A 16414-nucleotide genomic window follows, 5' to 3' on the forward strand; every position below is an offset into this window, starting at 1 on the left:
CCTTCCTGGGGCTTGAACTCAGAACCTGAGTGTTGTCTGTGAGCGACTTTTGCTTAATGCTAGTGTTCTACCACTTGGCCCACAGCTCTACTCCTGGCTTTTATGTAGTTAATTGGAGATAGTCTCACAGACTTTCCTCCTTGGGCTGGCTTGGAACTGTGATCCTCGGATCTTAGCTTCCTGAATAGTTAGGATTACAGGCAATGTCTGGCAACTTTCTTTCTTCCTTTTTTCTTTGTGGTACTGGAGTTTTAATTCAGAATCTTGTACTTGCTAAGCAAATTCTCCACAACTTGAGTCATACCTCTAGCCCACAATTTTGTTAATGTGTTAACTTTCTAGAAGGCTTAACCGTATGTAGGTTTTCTTTTTGCAGTTCTTCAGAATATCTCTAACCTCCACTTCCCCTTTCTCTTGAAAAGTTTTGGTATCAGTATTTTCCAGCTGCAGTGCTTTGCTATAGAGATTTCATCTTTTAAAAATCAAGTTTCCTATTTTGATAGCTGGTATTTGAAAAAGCACTTTCCTCGTTCATATCAACTTTTTTTTTCTGAGTGAGCTATATGTGACTTAGCAATTAAAGTTATAATACAACCTTTCAGTCTTATGTGATTTAAAAAAAAGCGAATCTAGGGGCCGGGAGTTTGGCCTAGTTGTAGAGTGCTTGCCTAGCATGCATGAAGACCTGGGTTCAATTCCTTGGTACCACATACATAGAAAAAAGCCAGAAGTGGTGCTGAGGCTCAAGTGCTAGAGCTCTAGCCTTGAGAAAAGTCCAAGGAGCTCAGGCACTGAGCTCAAGCCCAGGACTGGAAAAAATTGAATTGCTTCAGTACAAAAGGATTTGTAGGTCTTTTCCTTTGTCAAACTATAATATCCTGATAGTTGTCTTCTTCCTTAGTTAAATATGACAGCTCCAATTCTGGGCATAAATTTTGCCCCAGCCAGAAATTAAACTTGTGTTTTCATTTCCTAGTCTTTGCTAAACTGATGTGCTTGTACTTTGCAAATCCAATGCAAGTGATTTTAAGGCTCCTGGGATACCCATGGCTCATCCTTGTAATTCTAGTTACTCAGGAGGCTGAGAGCTAAGGAGCCTGGTTTTAAGCTAGATTGCCAAGAAATTCCTAAGGCTCTTATCTCCAAATAGCCACCAAAAAGTCAGAAGTGGAAATGTGGTTCAAGTGGTAGAGTGACAGCCCTGAGTGAAAAAGCAGAGTGACAGGGTTCAAAACCAGAGTTCAAGCCTCAGTACTATTATATAAGAAATATGTTTGCTGTATATGATGTTTTCCTTCTTTCTTTTTTTTTGATGGAACTGGTGGTTGAACTTGAGATCCTGTACTTGCTAGATAAGTACTCTATCACTTGAGTCACTTTATCAGCCTAAGGGGATGTTTTTTATACTATTTTCTAGAGATTGATTCCCCTACTCTATAAAAAATTCTTGAATATACTCTTTATGGAAAGGAAATGTACAAAACCAAATTTCAACATTTACATGAAGAAGGTAGACCATCTTAGTATATTTTCAGGCATTTTAAAGAGGAAGTGATGTTGCATGTTCACAGAGGAAGAATATATTAACTACATAGTTAATACAGTAAGAGAATATTAAATAGGAGTAAGTGAATTTTTGTGTAACCTACACTTAACTACTGCAGGGGAAATACATGACATTTGTAACATCTAAATACTCTTGACTCTTTCACTTTTCAGTGACTGTTCTTGCGATATTTCACGAGCTTCAAGTTGATGTTGAACTCTATGCACTTCTTTTTGGTGAAAGTGTCCTCAATGATGCTGTTGCTATAGTGCTGTCCTCGTAAGTGTTTATTTTCTTATTATATTCTGAGTGTTCTATATGAGGGAACTATGGACTGAAAGGCATGTATTGAATAAAATATATTATGAATATGTAGCGTTAGTAAGAGCAAGACTTTCCCCTCTGCAGCAAAAATATATTCTCTTTTTATTGTTTTATTGTTGTTGGTTGTGGGGCTTGAACTCAAAGTCTGGGCTCTGTCTCTGAAATTTATTGCTCAAGGCTAGCTTTCCACCACTTGAGCCACAGTTCTACTTTTACTTTTTGCTTGTTTATTGAAAATAAAGAGTCTCGCAGACTTTCCTGCTGGGGCTGGCTTCTAATTGTAGTCTTTAGACCTTGACCTCCTAAGTAGCTAGAGTTACAGGTGTGAGCCACTGGTGTCCAGCTAACAATTTTTAAAATTAGATTTAACTTTTTTTTGCCAGTCCTGGGCTTGAACTGAGGGCCTTGGCACTGTCTTTGACCTTTCTCAAGCCTAGTGCTCTACTACTCCAGCCACAGCACCACTTCTGCCTTTTTCTGTGTATGTGGTACCAAGAAGTCAAAACCAGGTCTGCATGCATGCTAGGCAAGTACTCTACAACTAGGCCATGTTCCTGGCCCTAGGTTTAACTTTTTAAACAGAGAATATATCTACATAGTTGAAAAATTAAAAAAAAACTGTTTTCGGGCCAGGAGTTTGGCCTAACAGTAGATTGCTTGCCTAGCATGCACGAAGACCCAGGTTAGATTTCTTGGTACCACATATATAGAAAAAAGCTGGAAGTGGTGCTGAGGCTCAAGTGGTAGAGTTCTAGCCTTGAGAAATCCCAAGGACAGTGCTCAGGCCCTGAGCTCAAGCCCAGGACTGGCAAAAAAACCCAAAACTGTTTTCAAAGGATTATTCAGAAAGTCATTTTTTGTTTTTATAAATGTTGTAGCCCCCTAGAGCTAGCTATATTTGGTTTGTATGTAGACAAGTATTTATCCAAATGTAAGATTGGATATGAATAAGTATTTTATTTGCCTTTCCTTTTTTCTTCAACTTTTTATTCTATTACAATAGCACAATTTTGAATTAATGTACATGTTACCACTGATAATATTGGTACTTTATTGAAGCACTTTTATTTCTTTGACTTTTCTTTTTTCTTCTTCTTTTCTTTTTTGTGGTTGGTAGTGGGGGTTGTACTCTGGTGCTTGGGTGCTGTCTCTGAGCTCTTCAGCTCTAGACTAGTGTTCAACTCTTTGAGCCACAGAGACACAATTTTTTGGTGGTTAACTGGAGATAAGAGTCTCATGGACTTTTGTGCCTTGGCTGGCTTTGAAAGTTGATCCTCAAATCTCAGCTCCTGAGTAGCTAGGATAATAGGCGTGAACCACCACACCCAGCTTTGACTTTTTTTTGCAAGTATTTCTATTCTAATAGTGTGTGTGTGTGTGTGTGTGTGTGTGTGTGTGTGCACACGTTTGCGCACATGCGCACTTGTGTGCATGTGTGCATCCATTGTATTTTATGTTCCCCAAGTACTCAGTGAAGGATTCTCCCAACAGAGAATTTGCATTTTCCCACATTTTATTAGTATCAATTACATATATAGGCGGTTTCATTTTGACATATCCATGTATGCATACCAGTTTACTCCTCTGTCATTCTCCCTCCAGTCCCCTCCTCCTTTTCAAACCAATTTCAATAAGCTTCATTGTTCCATTTTTTTTGTAGTGCTGGAGATGGAACCTAGGGCCTAGTGTAGGCTAAAAATGTGCTGTACCACTGAAGGACATCTGCAGTTCTTCGTTTTTTTTTTCTTACTTTTTCTTTTAATAAGACAGTATGTCTCTATAGTCCAGACTAGCCTCAAACTTACAATCTTACTGTTTCAGCCATTTCTTATTTTGAGAGTAGCCTGGGGGGGGCGGGGAGAGAAAGAGAGAGAGAGAAAGAGAGAGAGAGAGAGAGAGAGAGAGAGAGAGAGAGAGAGAGAGAGAGAGAGAGAGAGAGAGAGAGGAAGAAGGGAGAGAGAGAGAAAGGAAGAAGGGAGAGAGAGAGAAAGGAAGAGAGAAAGATAGATCTCCAAGTATCCAGCAATCAAATGTGTGTGATCAAATGAATTATAGTACAGATCACACACAGATTATGTAGTTGCAAATAATAAGAAAATTCTCTTTTCATATGAGGATAGCATGGTTGGAGATCTGGCTCAGGTTGTAGAGTGACAGCGAATAAGTAAAAGTGTCAGATACTGATTTCATGTTTTGGACCAAAAAAAGATAGACACATGTGTACCTATGTTTCTCTCTCTCTCTCTCTCTCTCTCTCTCTCTCTCTCTCTCTCTCTCTCTCTCTCTCTCTCTCTCTCTCTCTCTCTCTCTCTTTTGCCAGTCCTGGGGCTTGAACTCAAGGCATGAGTACTGTCCTTGGGCTTTCTCAAGGCTAGAACCCTACTACTTGAACCATAGCACCACTTCTGGCTTTTTCTTTTTTTCTTTTTTTTTTCTTTTTTTTTTTTTTGCCAGTCTTGGGCTTGAGCCCAGGGCCTGAGCACTGTCCTTGGACTTTCTCAAGGCTAGAGCTCTACCACTTGAGCCTCAGCACCACTTCCGGCTTTTTTCTATGTATGTGGTGCCGAGGAATTGAACCCAGGTCTTCATGCATGCTAGGCAAGCACTTTAACCACTAGGCCAAACTCCCAGCCCCTTTTTCTTTTTTTATTAAAGAATTTATTAGCATTGATTTTTACGTCATATCCCAAATGATGTATTTAATAAACAAGTATTCAAGAAGGGAATCTCTATATACAATCACTGACACTTAGATTTTAGAACATAATTAAAATTATACTTCTGGCTTTTTTGATGAATGTGGTACCGAGGAATCGAACCCAGACCTTTGTGCATGCTAGGCAAGCACTCTACAGTAGGCCAAACTCCTGGTCCCAGAGTTTTCATTTTTTGGTCATCCCAAATGATGCTTCAGCAGTTTACCTTAAACATTTTTTTTTGTCAGTCATGGGGCTTGAACTCTGGGTGTGGGCGCTATCCCTGAGCTCTTCAGCTCCAGGCTTCTGCCCTACCCCTTAAGCCGCAGCCCCACTTCTCATTTTCTAGTGATTTGAGATACGTCTCTCATAGACTTTGGTGCCCAGGCTGGCTTTGAGCTGTGATACTCAGATCTCAGCCTCCTGAATATCTAGGTTTATAGGCATGAGCCACCGCACCTTGCTAAACATTAAAAAATTTACATGTAGGGGAGTGGGGTGGGTGGGGGGGAGGGTAATGGGTACCAAGACATGTGAAAGGGTATCAATGTATGTGAATTAATGCACCTTCTATCTGGCAAATATCATGTAACCCTTTTATTAATTACAATAAAAATATAAAAAATAAAAAAAATTACATGTATACATATATGATAGAATAAATTTTTAGAAGACTGATGAATTTATTTCTTTTTATTTTTTATTGTATTTTTAGTCAGGGTAATCTATAGAGAGGTTACATTTACATTTGTTGGGTAGTGGATACATTATTTCTTAAACATTTTTTCTACTTTCCTTCCCCCCCAATCATCTTGTTTTTCTCCTTCCCTTCCCTATTTCAAATAAAAAAATAAACATACATACAATATACCAGGTAACAAAGTCAGATACAGTAACAACATGAGATAAACCATAAGGGGAAAAAAGAGAAAAGAAATAACTTCACACAGTACATTAAGAACAACCGTCACAAAAACTGATGGATCTTTTTTTTTTTTGTGGGTCATGGGGCTTGAACTCGGCCTGGGCTGGGCGCTGTCCCTGAGCTCTCCAGCTCAAGGCTACTGCCCTCCCCCTGGGCCTGGGCTTTGTCCCTAAGCTCTTCAGCTCAAGGCTACTGCCCTACCCTTTGAGCTAAGCCCCACTTCCCTTTTTCTAGAGGTTAATTGGAAATAAGAGTCTCATGTCCTTTTGTGCCAGGGCTGGCTTTTAACCTTTATCTTTAGATTTCAGCCACCTGACTAGCTAGGATTACAGGCGTAAGCCATTGCGCCGGCTAAAAACTGATGGACTTGAAGAGTAAATACCTTAGAAAGTTTGACATTAGTAAATTATATCATCATTTTATACTTTAATCATTACATTATGAGATTGTCAATCTGAGTACCAGTGGCTTAGGATTGTAATCCTAGCTCCTTAGGAGGCTAAAATCTGAGGACTGTAGTTCAAATCTGGCTAGGGAAGACAAGACTGAGAGACTCTTTACTGCAAGTAACCACAAAAATCTGGAGCTTAAGTGGTAGAACACCAGCATTGAGAGAAAAAGCTAACAAAGTGTGCAAGGCCCTGAATTCAAGCCCTTGTACTGACACCAAATAAGAAGACTTTTGGGGGTGTCTTGTTTTCTCACAATCTTAGCAATATTTTTGCTAATTTGCTAGTTGGGAAATACCATGTTGTAGTTTAATTTGTTTCTTATATTTAAGTTAATCATTTTAACTGTAAAAGATGAATACATCAGTCACTCTGGTTTGCATAACCTGATTGCCCATTACCTTGCTGCAGAGTAGGAAATGATCCTTCTGAGATATAAAAACTAATCAGTTAAATGTTGTACATAACAATATCCAAAATGTCAAATATTTTTGTCTATTGTGGGGCTTGAACTCAAGGCCTGGGAGCTGACCTTTAGCTTTCCTATTCAAGGATAATGCTCTACCACTTTGAGTCACAACTCTACTTCTAGGTTTCTGGTGGCTGATTGGCAGTAAGAGTCTCATGGACTTTTCTGCCTGGACTGGTTTTGAACTGCAGTTCTTAGATCTCAGCATCCTGAGTAGCAAGGATTACAGGTGTGAGCCAACAGTGCCTGCCTGGCTCAAAATATTTTTGTGTGAATGTGTTTATTGTGTATCTTCATAACACATAATATAAACTTAATTTTTAAAATATAGTCTAAAGGTTGTGCTTAATTTAAGTATCTTTAGTGATGTTAGGTGCAAAATAAAAAGCTGTATTCTGTATGAAAGTAGGAAGAAGTAATTTATGTATTCTAAAAAATGAAGCTACAAAGCTCATTAATTTCTAGTGTATAGATACATGTGAGATCACTAGCATGACTAAATGAAAAGAGTAAGACAGAAGCAGTTAGTTTCAGTTCTCTATCCTAGACACTTACTCTATTCTACCTTCTAATCATCTCACTAATACTTCTTCCTTTTTCATTGGTCTAAGAGATTGAGTTAAAAATCTGTTCTAATTTCATCTCTTAAACTAATATTCATTATGTCTTAGTTTTTTATTAACAAAGTAACCCATTTCTTGCAACTATAGGAGCAGTTGGTTGCACTTAAAGGAAAAAACAAACACATTGTGTTTGAGCTTTATTGTATACATATGTATATAATGAAGAAGAAATATGCTAAAAAGTGATAGCCCTTCCTTTCAAAGGGCCCCATTTTCTCTTCCTATTGCAACATTTCTCAAACAGTGTTCTATGAGAGAATAAAATCTTAGAAAATGTTTTAAGGGGTCAGGAGTTTGGCCTTGTGATAGAGTGCTTGCCTAGCATGCACAAAGACCCGGGTTCGATTCCTCAGTACCACATACATAGAAAAAGCCAGAAATGGTGCTGTGGTTCAAGTGGTAGAGCTCTAGCCTTTAGAGAAAAAGCCCAAGGACAGTGCTTAGGACCTGAATTCAAGCCCCTGGACTGGCAAAAAAAGAAAAATAAAAGAAAATGATTTGAGTAGGTAGGTGTGGTGGCTTATACCTGTAATCCTAGCTACTCAGGAGGCTGAGATCGGAGGATAGAAGTTCAAAGCCAGCCTGGACACTAAAAGTTCATGAGACTCTTATCTCCAATTAACCACCAGAAAACGAGAAGTGCCACTGTGGCTGAAGAGGTAGGGCGGTAGAATTGAGCTGAAGAACTCCGGGACAATGCCCAGGCCTAGAGTTCAAGTACCACGACCGACAAAAAAGGAGGAAAATGATTTGAATGATTCCTTTCTTAATTCTTCTAAGGGTGGTGCATAGCTAGTACTATTCTAAAGTGGTAGGAGATAAGTAAACTCTACTACCTCCCCTGGAAAAACCTTGTTATAAGATGTCTGTATCCAGAGAATAACATAAGTGGAGGAATTGTTGGCTATATAAATGTCTTAATGCAGTTTAGTAAATGAATTCCTGCTCCTAGATAGAAGGAAATCAAATAGTCTTGTTTGCTATGGGAGTTTACTAGCTGGAGTTTGCAGCAGTATGTTGGCCATCATTTTTCATTTGCCTTTGATGTGTGGTAAAAGTATGATAGAATTATGATAAAGTATGATAGAAATAGTTACTTGATGTTGCATTCCCTTAGTTTGATGATTACTGTACATATACTTTATAAGCAGTTTTGTGCCAAAGAGCCATAGACTTCTTTCTGAGGGAGTTCTGTTTAACACTTAACTGATTAAGGTGGGGTGTGCCTCTGTGTGTGTGTGTGTGTGTGTGTGTGTGTGTGTGTGTGTGTGTGTGTGTGTGCTGGTACTGAGGCTTGAACTCAGAGCCTGTGCTCTGTCCCTGAGCCTTTTTTCTAGTCTAACACTTTACTACTTGAGCCACAGCTCTACTTCTGAATTTTTGATAGCTAATTGAGTTAATTGAACTAATGGAAGATTCATTTGGGAGGCACATAGGTATTTTGTTCCATACAGCATTTTAAAAAGTATTACCAAGGAGAAAGAAGGTGGTTGTAGCAGGATTTTCCCTTTTTCTAGCAGCTGGTAGATTTTATTGCTATAAGATGGTTGTATCTTACTTGTGGCAATGAGCATGATGTGTCATGCTCATTTCCTGGTTATCAAAAAACATCAAATCCTCTGGTCCCACAATGATCTGGCACTTTAAACATTTAAACTCAGGATTTAAAATATTCAATCCAAAATTTGTCTCAGAAATTTCCCAGAATCATTATAAGAAATTTATGTTAGTCCTATACTGCAAGAAGTAGAAACACATTAGGATATTTTAGTTTGGTTATAGATTTGTTAAAAATTTAACCTAGGAGATATGAAAAGAACTGGTTACACATGACATTTTTTTAGCTCTGAACTAAAAAAATAGCATTGAAGTGATTACTGGAAGAATTTATTATATTCCTAGTAATGTGTTTTTCCTTTTCTTTGACATAGCTTGTATGATGTTTTTGAGTCTGAGCTTGTATTATAATGCTTGTCCCTCAAATAACTGAGATTAGAACTGACTTAGTAATAGTAAGTACAGTTGGCAGAGGACTGCTGCCAAGAGTGACTTTCTCAGCTATGTCTGTTTCCTTGGGTGGCTGATATAAAAGAAGCTTTTGAGGACTGGCAGGTTGAGATGAGGAGTGTCTCCTGTAATTGCCCGTCTTAGTCTTATGCAGAGTAAGTTTCTTTTAGAACATTGGGGTGGAGAATGCAGCTGGGAATGCTCAAGGTACTGTTGAGTGAATTCTAATTCTTTGGAGAGCCTTTTGAACTCTTTTTCCTATAAAAGTCTATTTAAGTTAAGTGAATAGATATTGGGCATTTGGCCCGTTCTATTATTCTAAAAGTTGGAAAGGTCTTTATTCATCATTTTTCCTCCATAAGAGAAACAGAATGAAACTGGGTTGAGTACAGAACAGTATTCCTTATATTAATGCCTCTTCTGGAAAAAGCAAGGATTTTCATTAGTTTGTTAGTATGTTAGTGTTTTGGGGCACTGAGTAACTCTTCACAGAATCACAGAAGAATAGTAATTGACAATTCAAGGATGAAGAAAAGGCTCTTGCTATGATTGTTGTATAGAAACCTTTATAATGGTCTATCTCCTGAAATTGTCATTGAAGGAAAAGCTGAATTTTCTTGCTAGTTGGATATGTTCCAGGATTTGGAGGTAACATTTTCTTCATTTGAAGATTTGAGGGTTTTTGTTTTTCTTGCTCTGATTTCATCTTTAAGATCTAAACTAGATAATGTTTTAAAAGTAAAATTTTCTCCTGGAATTAAGAACAATTTGTCTTTCGTAGCTCAATAGTGGCATACCAACCAGCTGGAGACAACAGTCACACCTTTGACGTTACAGCTATGTTCAAGTCTATCGGGATCTTCCTTGGGATCTTCAGTGGATCATTTGCAATGGGTGCTGCTACTGGAGTGGTGACAGCTTTAATATCCTTTTTATTATATTTTTCTTTTCCTGTTAAGCTAATGAAGTAGTTGAACCATATAATCTATGGTTTCTCCTAGTTCTGTAAGAAGAATTATATTAGAATTATTATTAGGGGCTGGAGTTTAGCGTGGAATGCTTTCCTGGCATGACCAAATACCTGGGTTCATTATCTTGGTACCACATACAAAAAAAAACCTGGAAGTGGTGCTTTGGCTTAAGTGGTAGAGCTCTAGCCTTGAGAAAATCCAAGGACAGTGCTCCAACCCTGAGTTCAAGCCCCAGGACTGGCAAAAATAAAAGAATAATTATTAGCATCAAATATTGGTCTGAAAATATGAAGCTAAATTAAAGAATTTCTTTTTATGCATAGGTCTCAGTGACCTAAAACTGTTTGAGGGGGGCATAAACTATCTACTCTCAAGCTTCAAACCTCTTGACTTAGCCTCCTGAATGCTGGGATTGCAGGCATGTGTTACAATGCTTGACACTCTAAAACTTGTATGACAAATCTGTTAGTCACATTATCCCTTTGAGTGTGGATTTTTTTGTGCCAGTCTTGGAACTTGAAGCCAGGGCCTAGGCATTGTCCATCAGCTTTTTTTTTTCTCAAGGCTAATAATGTCATACCACTTGAGCCACAGCTCCACTTCTCACTATTCGGTAGTTAATTGGAAATGAGGTCTCATGGACTTTCCTGCCTGGGCTGGCTTTGAATTGTGAACAATATATGATCACAATGCCACATGAATAAAATATGGTTCCTGAGTGAAAGTGTATAGGATTTTTTAAATTTTTTTTTTGCCAGTCCTGGGCATGAGCTTAGGGCCTGAGCACTGTCCCTGGATTTTCTCAAGGCTAGGGCTCTACCACTTGAGCCACAGCACCACTTCTGGCTTTTTGCTATGTATGTGGTACTGAGGAATCGAACCTGGGTCTTCGTGCATGCTAGGCAAGCGCTCTACCACTAGGCCAAACTCCCAGTCCAGTGTATAGAATTTTAACCCTCTTCTCCCTCTTCTCCTGGCTTGGAGCCTAGGTTGCAGGCCTGCATTGCTGCTAGCTAGCTATGAGAAATGTTGGGCAAGTCAATTTTGTATTTATTCAGAAAACATTTCTTGTTTGCTTTCTGCATGCCAGGTAATATGAAAAATAAACAAGCCATACATGGCCCTTGCATCCATGGCACTTCTGGTATTGTGGCAGGCATAAATATGATAGAAACTATGATACTTTGCTTCTTTAGATTACAGAGTAGGAAATTAGAGAGTAGGAACAATAGGAAAAATGAATAGGAATAGATGATCTCTAAATAGTTTCCAGTGCTAAGTTAGAATATTTTGGTGGCACTGGGGTTTGAGCTCAGGGCATCATTCTTGCCAAGCAGGGCTTGTGTTGTGAGTCAAGCCTCTAGCTCTTTTATTTACTCTACTTCTTTCCAAGATATAGTCTTGCTTTTTGCTCAAGCTGTCCTGGACCCCGATTCTCCATTTAGCTTCCTATTATAGCTGTAATGACAGACATGTGTCATTGTGTTCAGCTGTTGGGTGAGTTATTTCCCAGGCTGGATTTGTTCTATGGTCTTCTTATTCTTTGCCTCATAAGGAATTAGAATTACAGGTGGGAATGAAAGTCAGAACTTTTCCCTCTAAGCCATACCCTCAGCCCTGTTTTAATACTTTCATATAAAAATGCACGATTCTTTGTCAAGAATATCTTAGTTTGCTTGATTTGCACTTCAACTTTGTGCTGGTACAGACTTCTGGCTTTTTTATAGATGAACTGAGGCATAAAGGGCAGTAAAATGATTCTGAAGATTGCCAGTACAGATGGTATCTCTTCCCTATTAACAAATGCCTTGAGGGCAGGAAGTTTTTATCTTGTTCATCATTTTCTGGTAGTACATAGTTCCTTAAGCAACATTAGATTCTAGCCTGAGATCTGCTACAGCTGGGCACAGGCCATTCTACTGTCTGTCGGCCAATATATACTTTTTAAAGTAGTAGAAATGAGTGAAGTACCTATTGTTTCATCATGGGGTGAATGCTCTATATCACAGGTGTGTTGGAGAGTCAAGTAAAAATTGCTCTAATTGTGGAAGCTGACTTGCTTTTGGCCTCAAATTAATAATGTTGGCATGTTTTGTATCCAAGCTGTTTTCTTTCTCCTCTCTATCTAACTTTTACTGAGTAGTTTCTGGCACAGTATCTTTCTGGCAGGTTATCTCATCCCTGTAATGCAGAAGATTGGCTAAGCTATGAGATTGAAAGGAATGCAGCCTACCCCTTAGTAATAAAGGGCTCATTCTAAGAGTTCTAAACTCCATTGCTTCTTTACTCTGTGTGTGTGTTTGTGTGTGTGTGTATATGTGTGTGTACTGGGGCTTGAACTCAGGACCTGGGTGTTGTCCTTTGACTTTTTTTTCAATCAAGGTTGGCACTCTACCAGTTGAGCCACACTTCCACCTTTGGCTTTTTGCGGTTAATTGGAGATAAGGGTCTCTCAGATTTGTCTGCATGGGCTGGCTTTGAACTAGTATCCTTAGATCTCAGCCTCCTGAGTAGCTACGATTACAAGCATGAGCTACTAACATCTGACTGACTTTGTGACTTTTAGATTAGATATGCTTGCAAGTCTTAGTGCCTTTATGATTGCCTTGCTTTGATTATTGTTTTTCTAGTACCATTTCTGTCTTTTGAGGTCTTGTTACCAAGCTTAACAGTCCTACGTGACAAAGTTTACAAAATTGCGGGAGTTCCAGTTGCTGGAGACAGGCTTGTTCTTCTTGATGTCCTGGAGCACCTTCCTCTTGGCTGAAGCTTGGGGTTTCACAGGTGGGTGACTTCCTTCTTTGGATTGTAAACCTTTACAGGGAGTGACCTAGAGAGCCACTCTACAAGTAGTTCAGTTCCTCATATTTGAACATACTATTATGGTTGGGATTTGGGCTCTCATGTTAGGATGTAAAAAGATTTGCAGTGAAAGTGGTTCTTGTCAACAAAGTACATGAAGATGTCAATACTGCGCGTAAAGTCTGCCTCAGTATAAATTTTGGGAACCATCCTTCTATGTGGACTTGAAATTTACTCTCTTTATAGGTGTGGTTGCAGTATTGTTTTGTGGCATCACACAAGCACATTATACATACAATAATTTATCCACAGAATCTCAGCACCGAACAAAACAGGTAAGAGAAACTATAATTATTGAATAATTTTTTTTCTTTCAGCAAAACAAATTCTTTTCAACTTGAAAAAAATTTTTTGATCCAGTTCAGGGAAGACATACTGTTCTTTTGACTCTAGAAATAGATGAGACTGGTAAGGTTAAGGGTAAAGGCCTCTTGATGGGGATACCTTATCATAGCAGAATAACCAGAGGCTGTGCTTCCCATAGCCAATTAGCCTCCGTTTCCCCTGTTTTCCTGATGTTCAACAGATTAAAAGGGAAATGTATTGGAAACCTACTTTAGCTTGAGTAGCACTGTTCTTATGTAATATAGATAAGGTAAGCTTTTAGTCTGACTGGATCTGCTGATGCATATGCAGAAGACTGACTTCCTTCAGACTTCATGAAGGCCCTGTAAAGCTTGCTGTCACCAGGAACCTCAGAGGACTGTGTCATTGGCCAGGTGTTAAGTAATATCTGACAGCATACTTGAAAGGAATCATGAGGGAAGTAGATACAGAATTTTCCAGTTTTAGGAAAAATGGGACAGATATGCAAATATAATGTATGATCTGAAATAGAAACAGATGCATTCCAGATGAGAATCTGCAAGAACTGGTAGCTTTCAGTTTTGCCAGATGATTAGAATAGTGATATGTGCTTAGAAGGGAATAACAGTGAAGCAGAAACACTTTCTTTTTTTTTTCACTTCGTCCTGGATCCTTAAATTTAGTTTATGTTCCATGCTTTCTCTCTAAAAGAAATTAAGCATGCCAATCTAAGCAGACACATTAGGGTTACAAATCATTTTTTCAAATGAATTCAATGTACTGAATATAGAGAAGAAAGCCAGCAATGTTTCAGCATTTTTCTAGAGAGTGCTGGGACATAAAAGCAACAGGTTAAGGGGCCGTGAGTTTGGCCTAGTGGTAGAGTGCTTGCCTAGCATGCACGAAGACCCGGGTTCGATTCTTTGGTACCCCACATACATAGCAAAAAGCCGGAAGTGGTGCTGAGGCTCAAGTGGTAGAGTGCTAGCCTTGAGAAAGTCCAAGGACAGTGCTCAAGCCCTGAGCTCAAGCCCAGGACTGGCAAAAAAAAGCAACAGGTTAAGATCTTTCAATCTTGTTGGTGATAGGAAACATGCACACAGAAAACTGATACAAACTGCTTGGGGTCTTATGTCATAGGAGCCATCAGAGAAACAGGGAACTACTGTCATAGAGGGAACTACTGTCATAGAGGAAATGTGTGTCCAAGGAATTTGTAAAGGTCTAGGAGAATTTGTAACCCATGAAAATTATGTGGAATTCAAGTTTCAATATCCATGAATGAATTTTATTGGCAAGTAACTAGACTTATTTTTAAATGTATAGTATTGCTAGCAAAGTTGGGTAGTTGTGACAAACACCTGTGATCTGCAAAGCCTCAGATAGTTATTCTCTCTCCAGACATTAAGCATATACCTGTAATCTCAGCATTCAAGAAGAAATGGCTAGTAGATCACAAGCTCAAGGCCAGCTTTTGCTGTATAATGAAGCTCTAAGAAAAAAAATTAGTTTCTGCCCCTGCACAGGAAGTTGTTTCACATCCTTCTTTTAACTACTTTTTTAGGTGCTGGTGCTCCAGTTTGAACTCAAGGCCTGTGTGCTGTCTCTGAGCTTCATTTGCTCAAGAATAGCATTCTACCAGCTCTACCAGTTGAGCTGGTAGAGTGCTCAGATTCTGGCTCTTTCTGGTAGTTTATTGTAGATTAGAGTTTTGTGGACTTTTCTGCCCAAGCTGGCTTTGAACTGAGATCCTGAGATCTCAGCCTCCTGACGAGCTTGGATTACAGGTGTGAACCACCACTACCTAGCTTATCCACTACTTTCTGGCTGTGTGACAGGAGCACATACCTTCTCTGTGCTTCAGTTTTGTTCTTTTTTAAAATGCCGATAATAGGGGCTGGGAATGTGGTTTAGTGGTAGAGTGCTTGCCTAGCATACATGAAGCTCTGGGTTTGATTCCTCAGTACCACATAAACAGAAAAGATGTGGCACTGTGGCTCAAGTGGTAGAGTGCTGTCCTTGAGCAAAAGAAGCTCAGAGACAGTGCCCCGACCCTGAGCTCAAGCCCCAGGAGTGGCAAAAAATAAATAAATAAAATGCAGAAAATAGTACCTTACTTGGAATAGTGAGATTAAAATGAGATAATACCATGGAAAATGCTTAGTATGGTATCAGACACATAGTATAAAGCTAGATAAAGTATAGCTATTATGAAATGAGTAAATACAAATAGTAGTGTATTGAGTCATTTAAAGAAAATATATACTTGTATGCTTATTTTAATTTTTTCCTCATAGTTGATAGTAAGCCAGCACAGCATTTTTTTTGTATGTGATTTTGAGGATTGGTTCTGTGGCCTCCTACATGGTGGGCAAGTACTGTACCACTGAGCTATGTACCAAGCCCCTCTGATTCTGCTTTGAAAAAATAACTTGTGAGCCAGGGGTGGCGGCTCATGCCTGTAATCCTAGCTACTCAAGAGGCTGAGATCTGAGGATCAAGGTTCAAAGCCAGCCCAAGCACTAAAGTCTGTGAGACTCTTATCTTCAATAATAGCACTAGAAAACTGGAAGTGGTGCTGTGGCTCAAGGGCAGTAGCCTTGAGCTGAAGAGCTCAGAGACAGTGGTCAGGCCCATAGTTCAAGCCCTACAGCCCCGCCCCCCAAAAAAGATAACTTGCCCAAAGCCACATAGCTATCAAGCAGGGAAGGGAATGGACTTTGAAAAACTTGACTAAGCTCAAGTTCTTTTTTTCTTTCTTATTGTGGGATAGAGCATAGCTAGGTAGCTACCATGATTAGAGGAATATAGCTATGGTGGGCCTTCATTCATTCAGCAATCCTCAGATCCCTTAGGTTCTGAGTCTAGAAGCCCTGTCATTGGGAAGATTGATTCCTAAATGTGGACTAAGACTGGGGGAATAGTGAAGTCAGCAAGAAGCCAGTGATAATGAGATTGGCTGTGCAGTACTATGTCAGGATAAGAGAAGTTGAATGAGAACCATATAGCTTATAGAGAAGGAATTACATTGAAATAGTCATTTCTAGAGAGATTAATAATCTGGAGATGGGAAATGGTATCAGATTTACCATTTAGCATCCTCTTGCTACATGGTGAGTGGAAAATAAAGCAGTGGCAGGAACACAAGGAACATTCAAGAAAGAAAATTTGCCCAGGTTTGGAGGATGAAGACTGACTGACAGTGGGGTTTTGCAGAACGTGAGTGAAGACGCAAC

The 16414-nt window shown here is 39.2% G+C and overlaps 1 protein-coding gene across 1 annotated transcript in view; it reads left to right on the forward strand.

Annotated features, from left to right (window-relative positions):
• Nucleotides 1-16414, forward strand: part of Slc9a6 (solute carrier family 9 member A6) — a 58122-nt gene that overhangs the window by 17273 nt on the left and 24435 nt on the right. The window contains exons 6-9 of the mRNA XM_090326893.1: nucleotides 1720-1825; nucleotides 9821-9962; nucleotides 12689-12794; nucleotides 13059-13147. Coding sequence (XP_090183019.1) covers nucleotides 1720-1825; nucleotides 9821-9962; nucleotides 12689-12794; nucleotides 13059-13147 — 443 coding nt within the window. The remainder of the gene's footprint in view (nucleotides 1-1719; nucleotides 1826-9820; nucleotides 9963-12688; nucleotides 12795-13058; nucleotides 13148-16414) is intronic.

This window comes from Megascapheus bottae, chromosome X (assembly GCF_031878675.1).
Source record: "Megascapheus bottae isolate mThoBot1 chromosome X, mThoBot2.hap1, whole genome shotgun sequence".
Classification (NCBI taxonomy): Eukaryota; Metazoa; Chordata; class Mammalia; order Rodentia; family Geomyidae; genus Megascapheus; species Megascapheus bottae.